A 16,761-nucleotide genomic window follows, 5' to 3' on the forward strand; every position below is an offset into this window, starting at 1 on the left:
TTTTTTTTTCAAGCATTTCTAATATAACAAGACTTTTCAAACTGCACTTTTCTACAACTATCCTCTCTCTGGACTGTCATCTGAGAATTGACCTGACAAGCTGGGGAAACTTGGCATGTTCCACGTGTGCCATTCAGAGTGCAAAGGGCACATTCTTTGCTTTGTTCTCATCTTACCTCTTCTAGGTCCCAAGGGGACGGGATGGAGGAGTCTCTTCCCAGCGTCTCCGGGCTTGTTTAATAAACTTCTTCCTGGTCCCTTTCCCTTAACAATGCTGGGTGCTGCTTCTCCCTTCTGACGGGTGTAGCATCTGAACAGGCAGGACGATGAGAGCCGAACAGCTTGGACATGACCCCTTGAAAGAACTGCGGAGAAAAGGGAAATCTGGCTTTGAAGATAAAGCTTTTCATCCTTCCAAAGCTGCCTTCCCACAAGCCTGCCTCCTGATCTCCAGGGTGCTTGCCTGACCCAGTGCCAGGTTTTGAAGCAGTTCTAACACCTAACCTGCTTTGACCCAGTGATAATGATGATAGTGAACATGACGATAATAACTGCTAACGTTCATTAAGCACTTACTATATGCTGGACACAGTTCTTAAGCACTTAAAGGTATTCTTTTCTCTCTTCCACCAATTCTATGATGTAGGCTCTATTCTATCTGCAGAGAACTGAGCCGCAGAGAGGTTAAATAACCAGTAAGCACACATAATCAGTTCTTTTGTTCCCAGATACATGTGGTAATTAATAGTCATAAGATAGCCCAGAGCCTGCTCGTGGTCCTTAAAAAACATTTTCCAAATCTTCACAGCAAGATGAAAGCATGTCTAATGTAGTTATAGCGTTAAATATCTCTTTAGGATATCATAATTATTTGAAATGCCTTTTTATTCTAATCCTTTGAAAATTATAATTGACAAATGGTACATGGAATGACTATATTAACTAATTTACTTAACTGAACACTTTTACTCCCATTTTATTCAAATGGCTGGTCATCATTGAATTGCCTCCTACAGTGAGTATATGGGGGAGACAGATTCCAATCCCAGCTAATCTTCTAACCAGTCATGCAACCTTAGCCCACAAGTCTCCTCTCTGGCCCTCAGTTTCCCTATCTGTACAATGAGGGGAGTAATATGATCTCCAATATCTTTGCTTCAGACGTCAGTAAACTATGGCCCATGGGCCAAAGTCAACAGCCACCTGATTTTGTTTCGCTCATGAGTTAAGACTGGTGTTTACATTATTGAAAATAATGTAAGTTACTTTTAAAAGTGAAGTATTAAAAAAAGCGAAAAGAAGAATGATATTTCATGACAAGAAAACTGTATAAAAATTATTTGAAATTTATTGGGATGCAGCCATGCTCATTCATTCACTATTGGCTATGGCTGCTTTCATGATATAATGACAGCATTAAATACTTACAACAGAAATCATATGGCTCACAAAGCTTACAGCATTCGCAATCTGGCCCTTTACAGGAAAAATTTGCTGACCCCAATATAGACGTGGGGTAAGTGGACACTAATAGACTTCAGCTCCATAAGAGGCTTGGGAAATGTCTAATCAACCTTGCATAGTTGGTGTCAGAAGAGAAACCTAGTGTGCTGTCCCACAAATGTTCCTTTAAGACAAAAAGCTATACTGGAAAGCCCCCCCTTGGCAGGATGAGACATTTATTTTGGGCTATTAACTGTATCAGCCACACTGCCTGAGGTTCTTTGTCTTGGACAATCTGGAAATACCATCCTAAAGCTAAGCTCATCTGTTCATCCACTGCCAGGCGATGTAACACACTGACAAAGAAGACAGATTGCATGGTTGGAGCACTGTTTTAATCCTTGCCTGCTGTGTGGTCTCAGGGGACTTTCCACAGGTCTCTAAACTATAGCTCTTCAATATAAAATTGGGATGAATGCCCATTCATTTATGCCTACTGTGCATGTTCCAGTGCCTACTGTGCACGTTCACCTCTCAGGGTTGTTTGGGGGGTTAAATAGGATTATGTATATAAAGCATTTAACAAAACGCCTAGCTCAAGATAAGAGCTTGAGAAATGTTTAAAATAAATGTAGAGGTGACTGTCGACTGATTATTTCATTTTTCATTTTTCATTTTTAAATGATAGCAACTTCATAATTCTTAAAAGTTAGATGAAGTTACTGTTGGCTATGGCTGCTGAAGTTCTATAGTGCATAGGAAGTGGCATTTTTGCCATTAATGTTGTCTTTATTATTCTTATGAGCAATGCTTCTGGAGCTGTGTTTCAGTAGAGTATCTAACAGCACCAGTTTTTAATTCCAAGCCAATAGATAACAATTAAGCAGGGCTCCCTTAACAGACCATAGCAAAGATTCAATAAATGCAAGACTTCTCTTCCCTCTTCTGCCACTGCCACTCCCTCCCACTTCCCAGGAACTAGCAGATGATTCCTGACCAGCGAGGTACATCAGAATTACTGAGGAATCTATTTTTATTTTTTAATAGTACTAAAAAGAAAGTATATTCACTTAATGTATGTATAACAGAAGGGTATAAAATAAAAAGCAAATGCCTGCTCTCTCTAGTCTTGCACTTCTTAGAAATAACTATTTTAAACCTCCTCTGCGTTTAGTGAGTGTGGTCGTTTCCTCCATGCGTCTACATAACATGTCTATGTCTCTTTTTCTTCCTTTATCAGTTTTAATCACATCAATGACTGCCCGTTAGAAAGATGATGAATCTAGTTATGCTGTTATTTGAAATTCTTCTAATAACTGTCTTTATCATATTAACATATATTCACCAGCATTAGAGCTCTGTAAAAATACAGACATCCAGTCTCCTCTTCAGGCTACTGAATGACAATCCTTAGGGATGGCTACTTTGCAAAAGCTCCCAAAAGTCTTTTGATGTGTCCCTCAGGTTAAGGACCTCTATCCTGAGAGCCTGCAGTGCACCAGCCAGTTTATTTGCACTTGAATGAAAATGATAGGCAGAGCAAATCAGTCACACATGGGACTGTGTGGAATGCCACAAAGATGCTGAAAAAGCAGACAGGAGGATAGTGACTGGACAGCTCATCACAAAGCTTCGTTTTAGATAAGAGACAGAGTCACTCTGTGACCAGCAGCATCTGGTGCAGTGCTGGAGGGACACTGGAAATGAGCCCGGGTTCAGGAGACCCGAGTCCTCGTATTGAATAACTTGAAAAGAAGCATCTTGTGGATTAATTTTATTTTCATTTAGTAGTCACAATGTACAGAGCAAAGAACTCAGGATTTGGGGGCATGTTATAAAATAGGCAAAATGGCTCAAAGAGAATAGTGGCAATCAAACTTCATAGTTTGAATCTTTAATAGAATATAATTATCAATGTTATGTCTTTATACAATATTATATAATTAATAGCACAGATGAAGCAAATAACAAAGTATTAATTACCAAATATTACCTCCCAAGGTTTTTTTAATAAAAATGGCAAAAAATTATTAAATGTTTTAATTAAAATTTGTTTAATGAGCATGCTCAGGGGAATAGAGTGAGTTGAATTTTCCAGTTAACAGGTGGACAAATAGTTAACACTTTTACTTCTCCATCACAGTCAAGAACACTTTTCTGTATTGGAAGAGTACGTTTTCTTGCATTACAGAGAAATCAAGTTTCGTAGCTGTAAGAGACTCATTTCTTTGTGATTAAGGACATTGTAGAGATTCAAGACCACCACTACAGTGTGACACCCTACATAGAAGGGATGATATAAGATACCAGATGAGTGTACACTGACCCCATGTTATTCACTAATTTGGCGGGGGCGGGGTTCCATTTAATCTTTGCCTGAAGATTTTTTTTTCCCATTGATTTTTAGAGAGAGTGGAAGGGAGGGAGGAAGGGAGGGGGAGAGACACAGAGAGAGAAACATTGATGTGAGAGAGGCACAACAATTAGTTGCCTCCTGCACACACCCCGGGGCCAGGGATGGGAATCAAACCTGAGACCTTTCAGTGTGCATGCTGATGCTCTAACCACTGAGCCACTCTGGCCAGGGCTAATTTTGTGTCTTTCACCTAACATCACAGGTGTGAGCTTGTTTTGTCATTCTTTGTCCATTCCTTCTCTGGGGAGCAGAGGCATTCGGGTAGAGGGTCCCACCAGTTTGATGAAATGTAACCAAGGTTTGACTCTCATAACCATGTAGCCAGATATTCTGGTGATGGAGTTGAGTGACATTAATGTTAGAATAAACTCTGCCATTTCCTTTGGCCTCCATTATGTTCAAGATGGGACAGTCAGTACAAAATGCCCAGGAGCTTGTTACAGATTTTCAAATGACAGAATTTGACTGCGGGAGATCATTTCCATTCCATTCTCTCAATAGTTATTTTATGAACAAGATGTTCTTTTTAAGGTCTCTGAAAATTATGGGAAATCTCTCAACTGTGTATTAGCTTTTAACCAGTGGTGGGATAGCTGTGCTCTTAGGTAGTATAACATCTTCCAGTGCATATGGGGTACAAGAACCTAAATGTGATTTCATCTGTTGGGACAGCTTGCTAGAACCGTGGTGCAGATCAGTAGACTTCTGTGAAAGCCTATAAACTGTGGCTATGGGCAAAGTGAGTCTCAAAAGATGTTTCCAACCTGAGCTTCTCTTTCCAACCAGTGAAATTATCCATGGGCATTTGTTGCCTGCTGATCCTATTTCCCTCGGAGAATAACATTCTTGCTTGAGGAAAATCTCTGGCTTTTATTCATTCATTCTACAAATATATATGAAGCATTGTTCTAGGTGCTAGGTTCTGGGACACATTGGTGAACAAAACAGAAAGGTCCCTGCCTTCACAGAGCTGACATTCCAATGGGGGGATAAAAAACAAGACAACAGATCATGAAGAAAATTATCTCAAACAGTGGCAATGGCTCTGGAGAATCTCTAACAGGAACAAGGCAGATGAACTGAGTGTTGGTTGTGGCTTCATTGAGTTCTCCCAAAATCAAGTCTTAAGACAAGGATTCGAGTACAAGTAATTTCTTTGAGTGCCAATGTTAGAAACAATAGCAGGGAAATGGGGGAGTGTAGTAGGGAAGAGTTGACCATTAAAGGTACATAGTCAAGGCACTTACCCCTGTGGGGTACAGGAGTTCAATTCATTAGGGGACCTTTAGACATGGTGTAGCAGACACCTCAGGATTATTCCACCCGGGGGAGAGGATGCTGGAGTATTTATCTGCTAACTCTCCATCTATCACTGGTTGAGCGGCTCTGGGTATATTAACTCCCTGACACATCTGGCTTACCCTACACATGGGTGAAGTAGTAGATATTTGTAGTTAGTCTATTAAGTGGAATATCAGTGTGGGAAGGGGAGTGGAGATGGGCAGAGCACCAACAGCATCTCCCACAGGGTGAGAATTGGATCTTTGCGTGAGGGGTCAGGAAAGACCTCTCTGAAGAGATGGCATTTTAGCTGAGATCCAAATGATGGAAAGGAACCATTCAAGGAAGACACACTTCCAGGAATAGCTAGGAAGGGCTCTGAGTGTCAGGACTGAGCTTGGTTTGTTTATAAAATACAAATAATATAGAATCATAGAACTTCAGAGGCACAGGGTGGGGAGAGTATCTTTGAGTCATGAAGTTGTTTGTGGCTAGATCTTTTAGGTAAAGAAACTAGATCAAGTCAGGGAGAAATTAAGAGCCTTGGACAGGCAGTGCTGTGATAGCACTCAGGGCTCTTGGAAGCCAGTCCAGGGCTCCCCTCACCCTCAATCCATCAAACTGCTTCCCCTGATCACTCTTCAATTTCAATCATTAGAATCTGGCAGCTTTCCCAAGCCTTGGAGCCCAAAGGGCACTGACCTTAGGATCCCAGCTCAAATTCCTGCAGTGGGCCGGCCACCAACAATACCTAGAAAGAAACCTGAGTTATCACAAAGCTCTATGCAAGCAGCCTTGGGCTGCCACTCAGACCACATTTTGCGCCCTCTCTTCCTCTCACTCACGATAGTACAGCCATACCAACCTCCACGCTGTTTCTGGAACATACCAAGCATCCTCCCTTTGCTCAGAATGTCCTTCCCCAGATGTCCCCGTAGCTCACTCACAATGTTTCTCTTCACTCATGTCTCTGTGCGATCACCACCTCTTCAGGGAGGCTCATCCTGGCCATGCTGCCAGACATGACATCGCCCTCCTCTCCAACTTTATCTTTCACCGTAGGACTCATTGCGTGGCATATGCTACTAGACGAGTGTTCATACTATGTTACATGCTTGTTTGTTTGTTATCTGTCTTGCCCACTAGAATGTGAGCTTCATAAGAGAAGGAACTTGTTTTTCATTGTTAGAAAAGTGCTTGATGGGCTCTCAGAAATGTTTGCTGCTTGAGGAGTGACTGAGTAAGCGAGCAGCTTCAGAAGACCTTAGTTCTGGTATCCTCTCTGCTGCTCACTCATTGAATGACTGTGCAAGTCAATTCTCCATCTCAGTTTCTGTATTTGGGAAATAGACATATAATGTCTACCTTATAGACTCATAAAGTGAAATGAGGCCATAGATGTGAAAGTATTGTACATTATGGAATATATTATACAAATACAAGATTTCCTTTTTAAGTTGAAGGCTTCCTGAGTTTAAATGAATTTCACCAAATGGGGAGGAAAGTTTCATTTCCAATAAAGAATGCTTTGTGGGTGTTACAGTTGATCAGGCCTCATGGAGTAGACATCTAGTATATGATACCAGAAGGAGCACAGGGCGAGGGATGATCAAAATCCAGCCTCTTCCACAGACTTGTGGTGTCTTTGGGGAGCCCACAGAAGCTTGCCCCTGATAGGCTTCAGATTCTTCCTCTCTCAAAGGGATGGAGGGTGGGGGTGTGAGAGGAGACAACTCCCTCCTATGTTCTCTATTCTGTTACATATCTGTGGTATCATAATAATCCCAGCCACCACTTATTGATCACTCCATCTGCACCAGGCACTTGGCATGCATCACTGCATTGCTTTTCCTCCCCGACCTCCTAACCTCCCCTATTCAGACAAGAAACCATCAGGTAACTTAGTCCAATAAAGCATCACCAATGGCTATGACCAGTAGAGCCAGCACTTCATCCCAGGCACGGCTGGCTCCTGAGCAAGTGCTCTTAGCCACTGTGCTAACTTTGTGCATGAACTAGGTAATAACCGAGTTTGGAAGGAAGGAGGCACAACCATCTCTCTATTAAGCTGGTTCCATCTCTTGGAACAGTTTGGGAAATCCTGTGATTCTGTAACATGGTTAAATGGATTTATCCAGGCAACGTGTTCTGACTTCTTCCTCCTCCTGCCTGCACAGGGTTTCATGGACATCGACTTAAACAAATTCAAGGAGAGTGGAGCAAATGTGACAGGTTTCCAGTTGGTGAACTACACAGACACCATCCCAGCCAAGATCATGCAGCAGTGGAAGAACAGCGACACTCGAGACCACACCCGGGTGGACTGGAAGAGACCTAAGGTGAAGGGATGGGCAGCAGACACCAAAGGACCAAACCAGTCCCGTTGCCTGCCTCAGGTTTCTGCACAGTGTTAGCTGTTAGAGAAGATAGGCTTTCTAAGAGGAACAAGCTAAGGAAAACATATCCATAAAGACTAAGAGTACAAACATCAGATAATCCAGAACGACAATGGTTTTAACAAGATAGACATATTTTCTCTCATATAAACAAAATTCAGAAGTCAGCAATCCAGGGCTTAAATAAGGATTCTACAATCATCAAACCCTTAGGCATCTTCTATTTTCTTATTCTGCTATCCTTAGCATATGGGAGCTACCTTATAGCCCAAAATGGCTGCTGAAGCTCCAACCATTGCCTCAGTATTCTACCCAGCAGGACGGGGAAAAGGAAAATAAAAAGCACACTGTTTCCTTTAAGAACGGTTATCAGAAGTCACACACAGAGCTTCCACTCACATTCTACTGGCCACATCTTAGAAACCTAGCCTCAGCTAGCTACAGGGGAAGCTGAAAAAAACCACTTTGCACAGCTCTAGGGGTATGCTGTTTGCATTTGTTTCTTTGCCCATTGAGCCTCCTTGAGTTGTGTAGTGAGCTGGTCAGCCATGTACTCAGCTAAAAATCAGGAAAACCTAACTAAGAAATATTGAGCACTTCTCTGCCTCAGAGAGACAACTCCCAATTATCATGCAGACTATCTACCGCCGACTTCCCAGCAATGCAGCTCTAAAACCTGCAGCCAAAATCTATTTTGTTTGCTATTTGATAATGGTTTAGAATAAGGATGGAAGGTAATTTTTCTTTCCCATGTCAAATCCGATAGCTTGGTAGTGACTGTGTGGAACACTGCATTGAAAAGGATTCTAAGGCCAGATTTGTTTATCTGGGCAAAACAGTGAATCCTCTGCCACTTTCTCTTGTCACTAGGTCAATATCTTTTTGTGAATGGCAGGACATTTAACTGAGATGTGTGTCCTCCCGCTTTTGCTCAAACCGACTTAGCAATTTGAAATGAAGACGTATTTCAATATGAGCTTAAGCCAACAGAATCACAAATGTGCTTTAAATGAGCATACCACATAGCAGTTAATAAGTTAATATGTAAATATCCCAATTTTCAAAAGATTGGAGCAGATTATAAAAATGACCAAGTAAAATATATGTACTTTTCAAATGTGAGAGAATCAAAGTTAAAAACGGGAAAAATACTTATACATTCATTCTACAACCCCCTATTGTGAACTTCAAATGTGCCAGAGAACATGCTAGGCCTTGGGGACTAATTAATGAAGACAACAGACATGAGTTCAAAAGCCAGGGAATACTGTCCTGGACTGTTATCCAGGCTTCGTTTCATCAACATCTTATCCCCCTTTAGGCAACTCGGGGTGGGGGAGTGGGGGAGAGTTATCATGAATAAGCACAAGGGAAAGTTTGCAGACAGAAAGTTTGTAAACCTGCCGCTTGGGAGAGCCACATGTAGAAATAGGTACGTACCTTTCTTGGATTATTTTTTCCTTTTACTGTCACAAGGGATGGTGGAATAAACAGTTCCTCTTAGTTCCCAATTGGTGACTGTAACACAGAGAAAACCAACTGTTTTATTGTGGAATGTATCAGACGGTACAGATGTGTTGAATTTAATCTATGCATTCTTTTTTTTCAATGAGCTAACATTATAAAATTGCAAGACTGCACACAAATAGAATTCCAGCTTCTCCTCCAAGGTCATAACCAGCAATGTGCAGTTCAGGAGGGCAATACTGGGTAGCAATTCATAGCAGCCCCCACCTAAGGGGCAGATACTTCCTGGTTCACCACTGCCCCCCCCCCCCCATATCTGGCCCACTGTAGGCATTCTCATTACCAGAAAGCACATTCTCAGATGCAGCTCCCTCCTGCCTTCCTATCAGTACTCTCTTCCCCTAACTGTCTCCATTCTGCCCACCAGTACACCTCTGCGCTCACCTACGATGGAGTGAAGGTGATGGCTGAGGCTTTCCAGAGCCTGCGAAGGCAGAGAATCGATATATCCCGCCGGGGCAATGCTGGGGACTGTCTGGCTAACCCAGCTGTGCCCTGGGGCCAGGGGATCGACATCCAGAGAGCTCTGCAGCAGGTGAGACCGGCAGTGGCTGCCCATTTTATGGGAGCCTCATAGGGCATTTCAGCATCAGTTTCAGGTGGAATGTAGCTATTAAAAGGTAGAGCATGCCTGAAGTTTGGAACATCACTGCACTGTGTTTGTGGCTTTTGGCATTACATGGAAGCTCATGTAGAAATTAAAAACAAACAAACAAAAAACAATAGCGTAGAATAGTCATGCCTGATATAGTGAAAAGCTATATTTTCTGCTTAGGGAATATGCTAAAACGGAAGCCAGCGATTCTGTATGGAAAGGGGGATTGAAATGCACAGGGATGAAACTGGACCATTTAGTGGTCTCCTGGACACTCTCCCCACTTGCCCTGGTTTTCAGGATTTCTTCATTACCTTTGCTCTCTGTGCACATTTCACGAAGGAGCCATGACAGTGTTTCTCAGTACTTGTGATTCTATTTTCTTGCTTCTCAGCATTGCAATCATTAATTTTGTTTGCACTTAAGACCAGTTAAAGAGCAGGGATAGAAAATGTTCATGCCCACTCCAATCATTTGTCTTTGCAAAGGATTCTGAGGCTGAATCCAAATTCAACAGGAAAGAGTATAAATACCCAATTAGTAATATGTCTTCTGCAGAAGCCAGATGAGAAAATGATACCCATGGGCTGTGTATTTAACATTCCTGGTTTAGAACATTCTGGGGGCTTGCCCTCAGCTTGATCACTCTCAGAGCTCCTAGAAGTCTCCCTTAGTCTCTAGAAATCTCTAGACGCATCTCCAGCCCAGACTGTGATTTTCAAACTGTAAACAGCACCATACGATGCCTCCAATGCCTCCTGATGGAGGGGCTGCATTTCCAAAGGGGCCTGGGCAAAGAGGGCAGTGTTCCCGCAGAGTGCACCACAGTATCGGGCACAGTGGCAAACTGGGAACAGTGAGGTATTTTGGTGTAAATGCCCTCAGGACCCGCCCTCCTCTTCCAGTGGAGTTGTCTGGATAAGACTAGCTCTACTTTTAAGATTACATCCAACAGAAGGTGACTTTAGGCTCCCAGGGGAGGAGAGGAGCATTTCTGAATGAGGGAGAAATGTAGAGCAAAACTATTCCCATTTGTTTTCCAACCACACGTGCACAGCTCTCACAATTTTCACAACCTGGAGAAAGAGACCAGACGAGAAAGGAACATCGCCAGCTGTGTCTCAGGTCGGATGAAGTGCCTCTAAGTGGAGGGGAATGTATATCTCTGTTCTTTGGAATGAAGCTAAGCAGCAGCCCCGTGACTACAGGAGGGTCATGCTAAGAGGTCCACCAGCAGCCCTTTTTGCCTTCCCTATGTCTCTTCTACGCAGACTGGCCCCTAATCACCCTGGAGCAACAGCAGGCACCAAGCAGCTTCCAAATGATTGCCAGAGGAGCAGCACCCGCCTCCTGGCTTATTTAAAATGCCCCTCCAGACTCCAAAAGGGAGGCAGATTCTATGTGCAACGTGAGGCTGGTTTCAGAAGGTCCCAGGCACTTGCCCTCAGCTTCACAACCCTTCTTAACTCCCTTGCCTCTCCTACTTTAATGATGTTTCTAGAAGTATATGCTGACGCCACCATGACTGTGATGAAGCCTAGGAAGCAATGTGGGTGGCAGGAAAGGCTCTGACCCAGGAAGCAGGAGAGCTGGGTTCCAAGTTCATCTGGGTCACTGGCTCTCTCGGTAACTTTGATATACTCTCTGGGTGACCCTGAGATCATTCAGCTCTCTCACAGACTTCCCTTTATTTAGTCATGACAATGAGGAGGTAGGAGAGTCAAGCCCTGTGTCTCAACTGCGTCTAAGGATTCTAAGCATCTATTTTTTTTCTATGGTCTAACCCACATCCTTCTGGTTGTGATGTGTACTCATTCATCTGATTCTGCCTCCAGTGGGGTTTATGAGGAGGAGGAGTTCCCATAGTCAAAATAATAATGACCACTTTTCTACTGTCTTGGAGTCAAGACAGGTGCCTGCCTCTCCAGTGGCCAATCAGCTACTCCCCAAGAGCGCACCCTGGCCTGGGCCAAGTGCTGAGGATGATCGGAGAAGGCAAGACCTGCCCTCAAGAAATTCTCTTCTGTCTCTCCTGGGAGTGGGGAGGAACTAGTCACAAATAATGAAAATGAAAACAAAACCCAACATTCTGATCCAAAGATTAGCTGTTCGAACTGATTCCTTTACAAAATCCTTGTTAAGCACCTATAATCACAAGAATGTGTCACTGAGAGAGGTCTTAGAGATTAATGATGCCCACTTCCCTCACTTTATAGCTGAGGCAGCCAGCCCAGAGTGGACAGTGACTCAGAGCCACATAGCAGCTCAGCAAAGGCTGGACCAGACCCCATCCAGGCTCCTCCTCCTGCTCCAGGCCTGTCTTGTAGCCCAAGGGGTCTTTGCTTATACACATTGACCTCTGGGACCTTCCCCTTACAGCCATGGCCACCATCTATTCATTTTGCTTTCTCGACCCATCTCTTGAAACAGTCACACCACTAGGGAGCAGCTGTGTGCCCATAATGGGCTGGGTCCCAGTGACATTCAGTCCTTAGCACTGGGGTTGGGGGCTCAGGTCTCTGTCTCCCTGAACACTGGCCTTCGGGTCACGCTTTGGGAGGGGACCTGTGGTTCAGCTTGTGTTGTGTCTGTGAGTGAGGCCTAGAGGCCCAGCACCAGCTCCCTGGAGGGCTAGAATGCTAGGAGTCAAGTTCTAAAAATAATGGTAATACCAGTTATGTGTTAAGGGCTTACTATGTACAAGACTCTGCACATATTTTACATTTGATCTCACTAAATCTTAGATATATCACTCTGAGGCAGTTACTTTTATTAATTGCGCTTTATAAATGAAGAAGCTGACCTCAGAAATGTTAAAAAAAGTCTACCCAAAATCATACAGCTAGTTAGTGGCAACAATGGAACGCTAACCCAACAATGGAACTTGCTACCTTGCTCTGTACACATAACTGCTCTGCTCTGAAGCCTGCAAGGCCCAGCCCAGGGAAGACACAAAACTGCGGCCAGCCAGCAACGAACAGCACATGGTCTCGTATAATATCTGTACACCCTTACCCCTCGCCTTGCTATAATTTCCCCAGCAGCAGTGCAGAGATAATCAGCCACCTGTCTGCCCCCTGCCTGACAGCAAGGGAGCCTTTCAGAATATTAATAAGCTCACATCCTGGAAGCCCTCAGTGCTCCAGGAAAGAGGAGGCATCAGAGTGGCCATTAGTTGGCTCTGGCTGGCAGAGAAGACCCAGCTCCCCAGATCAGGCTTAGTATCTGGGGGTCAGAGATCCTTTGAGGATATGATTTTTTTTAAAAAAAGCTCTGGACTCTTTTTCCCAGAAAAATGCACACATGTATATGCATATATATTTGCATGACCAGGAGGTTGGGGGACCATAGGCCCTCCTGGAAGACCATCCCAGGACCTCAAGTGAAGAATACATGTTCTTGTCTCTCAGTCCTTATGTTCACAGTCTATCAGCCAATGATGAAGACTGTCAAGGTGCAAGTGTGCCCAGCACTTTGCTAGATGTGGTCTGGGATGGGGTGGACAACAGGGGTGTAAGACAGGCCCTGCCTTTCAGACTCAAGACCCAATTTCAAAGGGAAGGCAAGTTCCTGAGAAATAATAGCTATAAAGGTGTGGATGACAAGCTAAATAACAGCTCTCAGTGCTGTGGACGTCAGAGCAGAATGCCATGACTGAGGAGTGTGGACATCAGCGAGGCTTCCTGTAGGAAGGGGGCTGGGCTTTAAAAAGGGTGACCATATAATTAATCATCCAAACAGAGACACCTAAGAATGAAAGTAAGGAGAATTACCAATTATTCCAGAATGAGAGATGTAGACTGGATCTCTCCCAAGCAAACTGAGATCAAAGGGAGGGTAAATTTGAACAGAGAGTGCATCAGGCTTTGGAGGGTCTGGGTGTGTAAGTAAACGAGGCCCAGCAGGAGACTAGAGTGAGGGTGCAAGCCAGGACCATGGGCATCACACTCCATCTGTTAGGGAGCTAGGAAGAGAAGAACTGGATTCTAGCCATGGCTCCATCAAGCACTATCTGGGAGGTCTTGGACTAATTGCTCAACTTCTCTGGAATTAATTTCCTCATCTGCTAAATGGACATAACCTTACTACTGCTTCTCTCACTGGCTTGTCACAGGCTCAAAACAAGGGTAATGAGCTTCTCTGAACCTCAGAGCACCTGCATGAGACATTTAAAGACACAATTATTCTTCTCACTGTTCAAGTGGGGAAGTGAAAGCTCAGAGGGGTCCTGAGACATGACCTGGCTAGCACAGCCAGAATGTGGCCCACTGGGACCTAGCCCTGATTCCCCAAGCCCAGTGAGCATTTAGGAGAGGCCAAAGGAACAAATTCACTGGAAGGTACCTCTGACTTTCAGAAAATTCCTTTTTTCACCCACTCCCTCTTTCTACCTATGGCACAGTTTTTGGCAAGAATGACCAGCTTTCACTCCTGGGGAAAACCTCTGTGTGGGTCTAGCTTGCATTCCGGGTAGGAGAGCCTCCATGAAGGAGAAGCAAAGCCAGCCAAGGCTCTTCCAGAATGAGGATTCCTCCAGATTTCACCTGAGAGAGCAAAGAGCTTGCTGTGTAAATTGTTCAGCACTCTGGGCCTGTCACGGCCTCCCCACTGAGAATTCAAACTGCAAAAAGGTGAGGGGTCATCCTCAGAGCAGACACACACATCCCCCCCCCCTTCCTCACACGCACACACACACACACACACACACCCCAACTATTCTTACACCTTCTGAAGCCAGAGTTGTTGGTCACTGTCAGAAAAAGATAAAACCCTGCAAGGCTTCCTTTTAAGCTCTTTGAAGAGGGGGGAAGTAAACAGTGCTGAGTTATAGGGCCAGGTTTGTATTGGTTACAGCTAGAGACCCATCTCACTGGCCTCATGCCCAACTGATATGAGGACACACAGCCAGTCATCACTAGAGAATGTGGTTTCTTGTACCCGAACCAATGATATGCAGCTAGACTCATCCTTAGTTTGAGAGTAGACTTGGGTGAGATTTATTAGTTATCTCCAGAGCAACAGGCTCGGCCCAAAACGACTTGGATCCCCCATGTTGACCACTGGCCCTTCTCTATGAGCTTGAAGCTATGAGGTCATGAACGTTTAATCTGACTTATTTGTGGAGAAGAAATCCCATGCAGCATTCTTTGGGGTTCCGATACCAATTTTGTTTTAACCACCTGAGGCCTGTTTAAAGCCTTCTTGCTCTCTTCTTAACATAAAGGGTTTCCTCAGGTGCTTTCAACTTTTCATAGCACTTTCTTTTGCTGTGTCATTTAAGGTACATGGGGCAGGAATTTTAGAAACTGGAGGCTTAGAGAGGTGAATTGCCCAAGGTCACTCAGCTATTCAGAGGGAAGCTAAGTGAAACTTCAGGTCTCCCAACACCAGGTCTTTAGACACCCAAGTATTTTATTCCCTGGCCTCACAAAGGAAAAAAGAAACCATATCCAAGCACAGCTCAAGGCACCATAAGGCTGGCTTCTGGTCTAGGTCTTCTCCTGACTTCCCAGAGAGGGCACACCAGCCCCTTTCCTTAGCAGGTCTCCTTCATTTTCTTCATCAGAAGAGTGCATGTCTGAGGAGGGGCGGTGCTCATGGTGGGGATATTTGATTGGGGATGGTGCAGAGATGTCTTATTAGGATCCACTTCCATCCATTGCTTTGTTAGCCTAAAGCAATGGGTAGAAAGGGTGTTCAGAATAAATCTCAGTTCAGTAGGAAAGAGAACTGTGTTCTAATGATACCTGCTATGGGCAAGAGAGTAGAATTTTTTAGTACTGATGCTACTCCAGGACCTCATCCTGGGTAACATTCTGGGGTTCTGGCTTTTAACTTAGGCAGAAAAAGCCAACAAAAGATGAAATGCAATTGTGAGTTCATTGTTTGCCACTTGACTTTGCATTCCAGGTGCGGTTTGAGGGCCTGACAGGAAATGTGCAGTTTAATGAGAAAGGGCGCCGGACCAACTACACCCTCCATGTGATTGAGATGAAGCATGACGGCATCCGAAAGGTAAAAAAGTCCCTTTGCTTCCATTCCACAGGGAGGAGAGAGGGCTGAGCAGAGGCTCAGGCCAGAGCTGATGGCCTGTGAGCCCACCGTTCCTGGTCTGTATCTTTTTGGAGAGGCTCAAGAAATGAGAATTCCAGACTCAGCTCTGCCACTAACCAGCTGGAACTCCGGGCAAGTCAGTTCCTTTCTCTGAGAACAGATTCTCTTATCTGCAAAATGGGGATAAAAATGTCAACCTTGTCTTGGGGTGCTTATGACGATCCAAGAGATGGTCAAATACTTTGAAAATACAAAGTAATAGGTGTGTACAAAATGCTACTGCTATTCCTGAGGGATCCTGAAGTAAGAACTCGACAGTGATTATTATTGATGAAGTTAACGGTCCTGTCCTAATCCACACTTGGCCACATTTACTCCATTTTCCATACAGAAGTAGGAATAAAAAATATATGTGTGTGTGTGTGTGTGTGTGTGTATGTAATATATAATATTTACAGATATTAAAATTTTCAGAACATTCACATCCTTGAAAAAAGCATTCAGAATTCTATCACATCCTATGTGCTCTGGGCTCCACCAATGTCTCTGACCTTGACCCTTGACACTCACTTCCTTCCTCTCTCCACTCCAGTCATTCTGATCAACTTTCACTTCCTTGAATGCACCATGTTCTCTCTCACCTTCATACATGTCCCTGTGTCCAGGCCAGGATTTAAATCTCTGCTTCACTTTTCACTAGGCACATGACTTTAAACAAGTTATTTAGCCTCCCTGAACCTCAGTGACATCATCTCCAAAAAGGGGATAATACCCCTTACCTCACAGGGTTACTGTCAGAGTTAAACGAAGCAATGCCTGCTACCCCCATTGCCTGTAGTGAAGGATTCTCAAAAATAGCACCTGGAGTGTAATGGACTCAGTCCATGTTGTTTGTTTGTCTATTTGTTTCAGCCCCATTCTTTAAGTCACAGGGATTTTTTTTTTGTTAGCCTTAAGTTTGCTTGAGTCAGGCTATGCAAGCCCATAGAATGGATAAATCAGCAAAGAGAAAAAACTGAGTAGCCTTAAAATCCACAAGCAAATGGTTG

General features: G+C 44.0%; 1 protein-coding gene across 6 annotated transcripts in view; it reads left to right on the forward strand.

The window, feature by feature from the left end:
• Positions 1 to 16,761, forward strand: part of GRIA1 (glutamate ionotropic receptor AMPA type subunit 1) — a 266,749-nt gene that overhangs the window by 155,935 nt on the left and 94,053 nt on the right. For all 6 annotated transcript variants that reach the window (XM_081137494.1, XM_081137493.1, XM_081137498.1 and 3 more), the window contains 3 exons: positions 7,318 to 7,479; positions 9,431 to 9,598; positions 15,569 to 15,673. In XM_081137494.1, coding sequence (XP_080993620.1) covers positions 7,318 to 7,479; positions 9,431 to 9,598; positions 15,569 to 15,673 — 435 coding nt within the window. The remainder of the gene's footprint in view (positions 1 to 7,317; positions 7,480 to 9,430; positions 9,599 to 15,568; positions 15,674 to 16,761) is intronic.

This window comes from Miniopterus schreibersii (assembly GCF_964146895.1).
Source record: "Miniopterus schreibersii genome assembly, chromosome: 4".
NCBI classification, from domain to species: domain Eukaryota; kingdom Metazoa; phylum Chordata; class Mammalia; order Chiroptera; family Miniopteridae; genus Miniopterus; species Miniopterus schreibersii.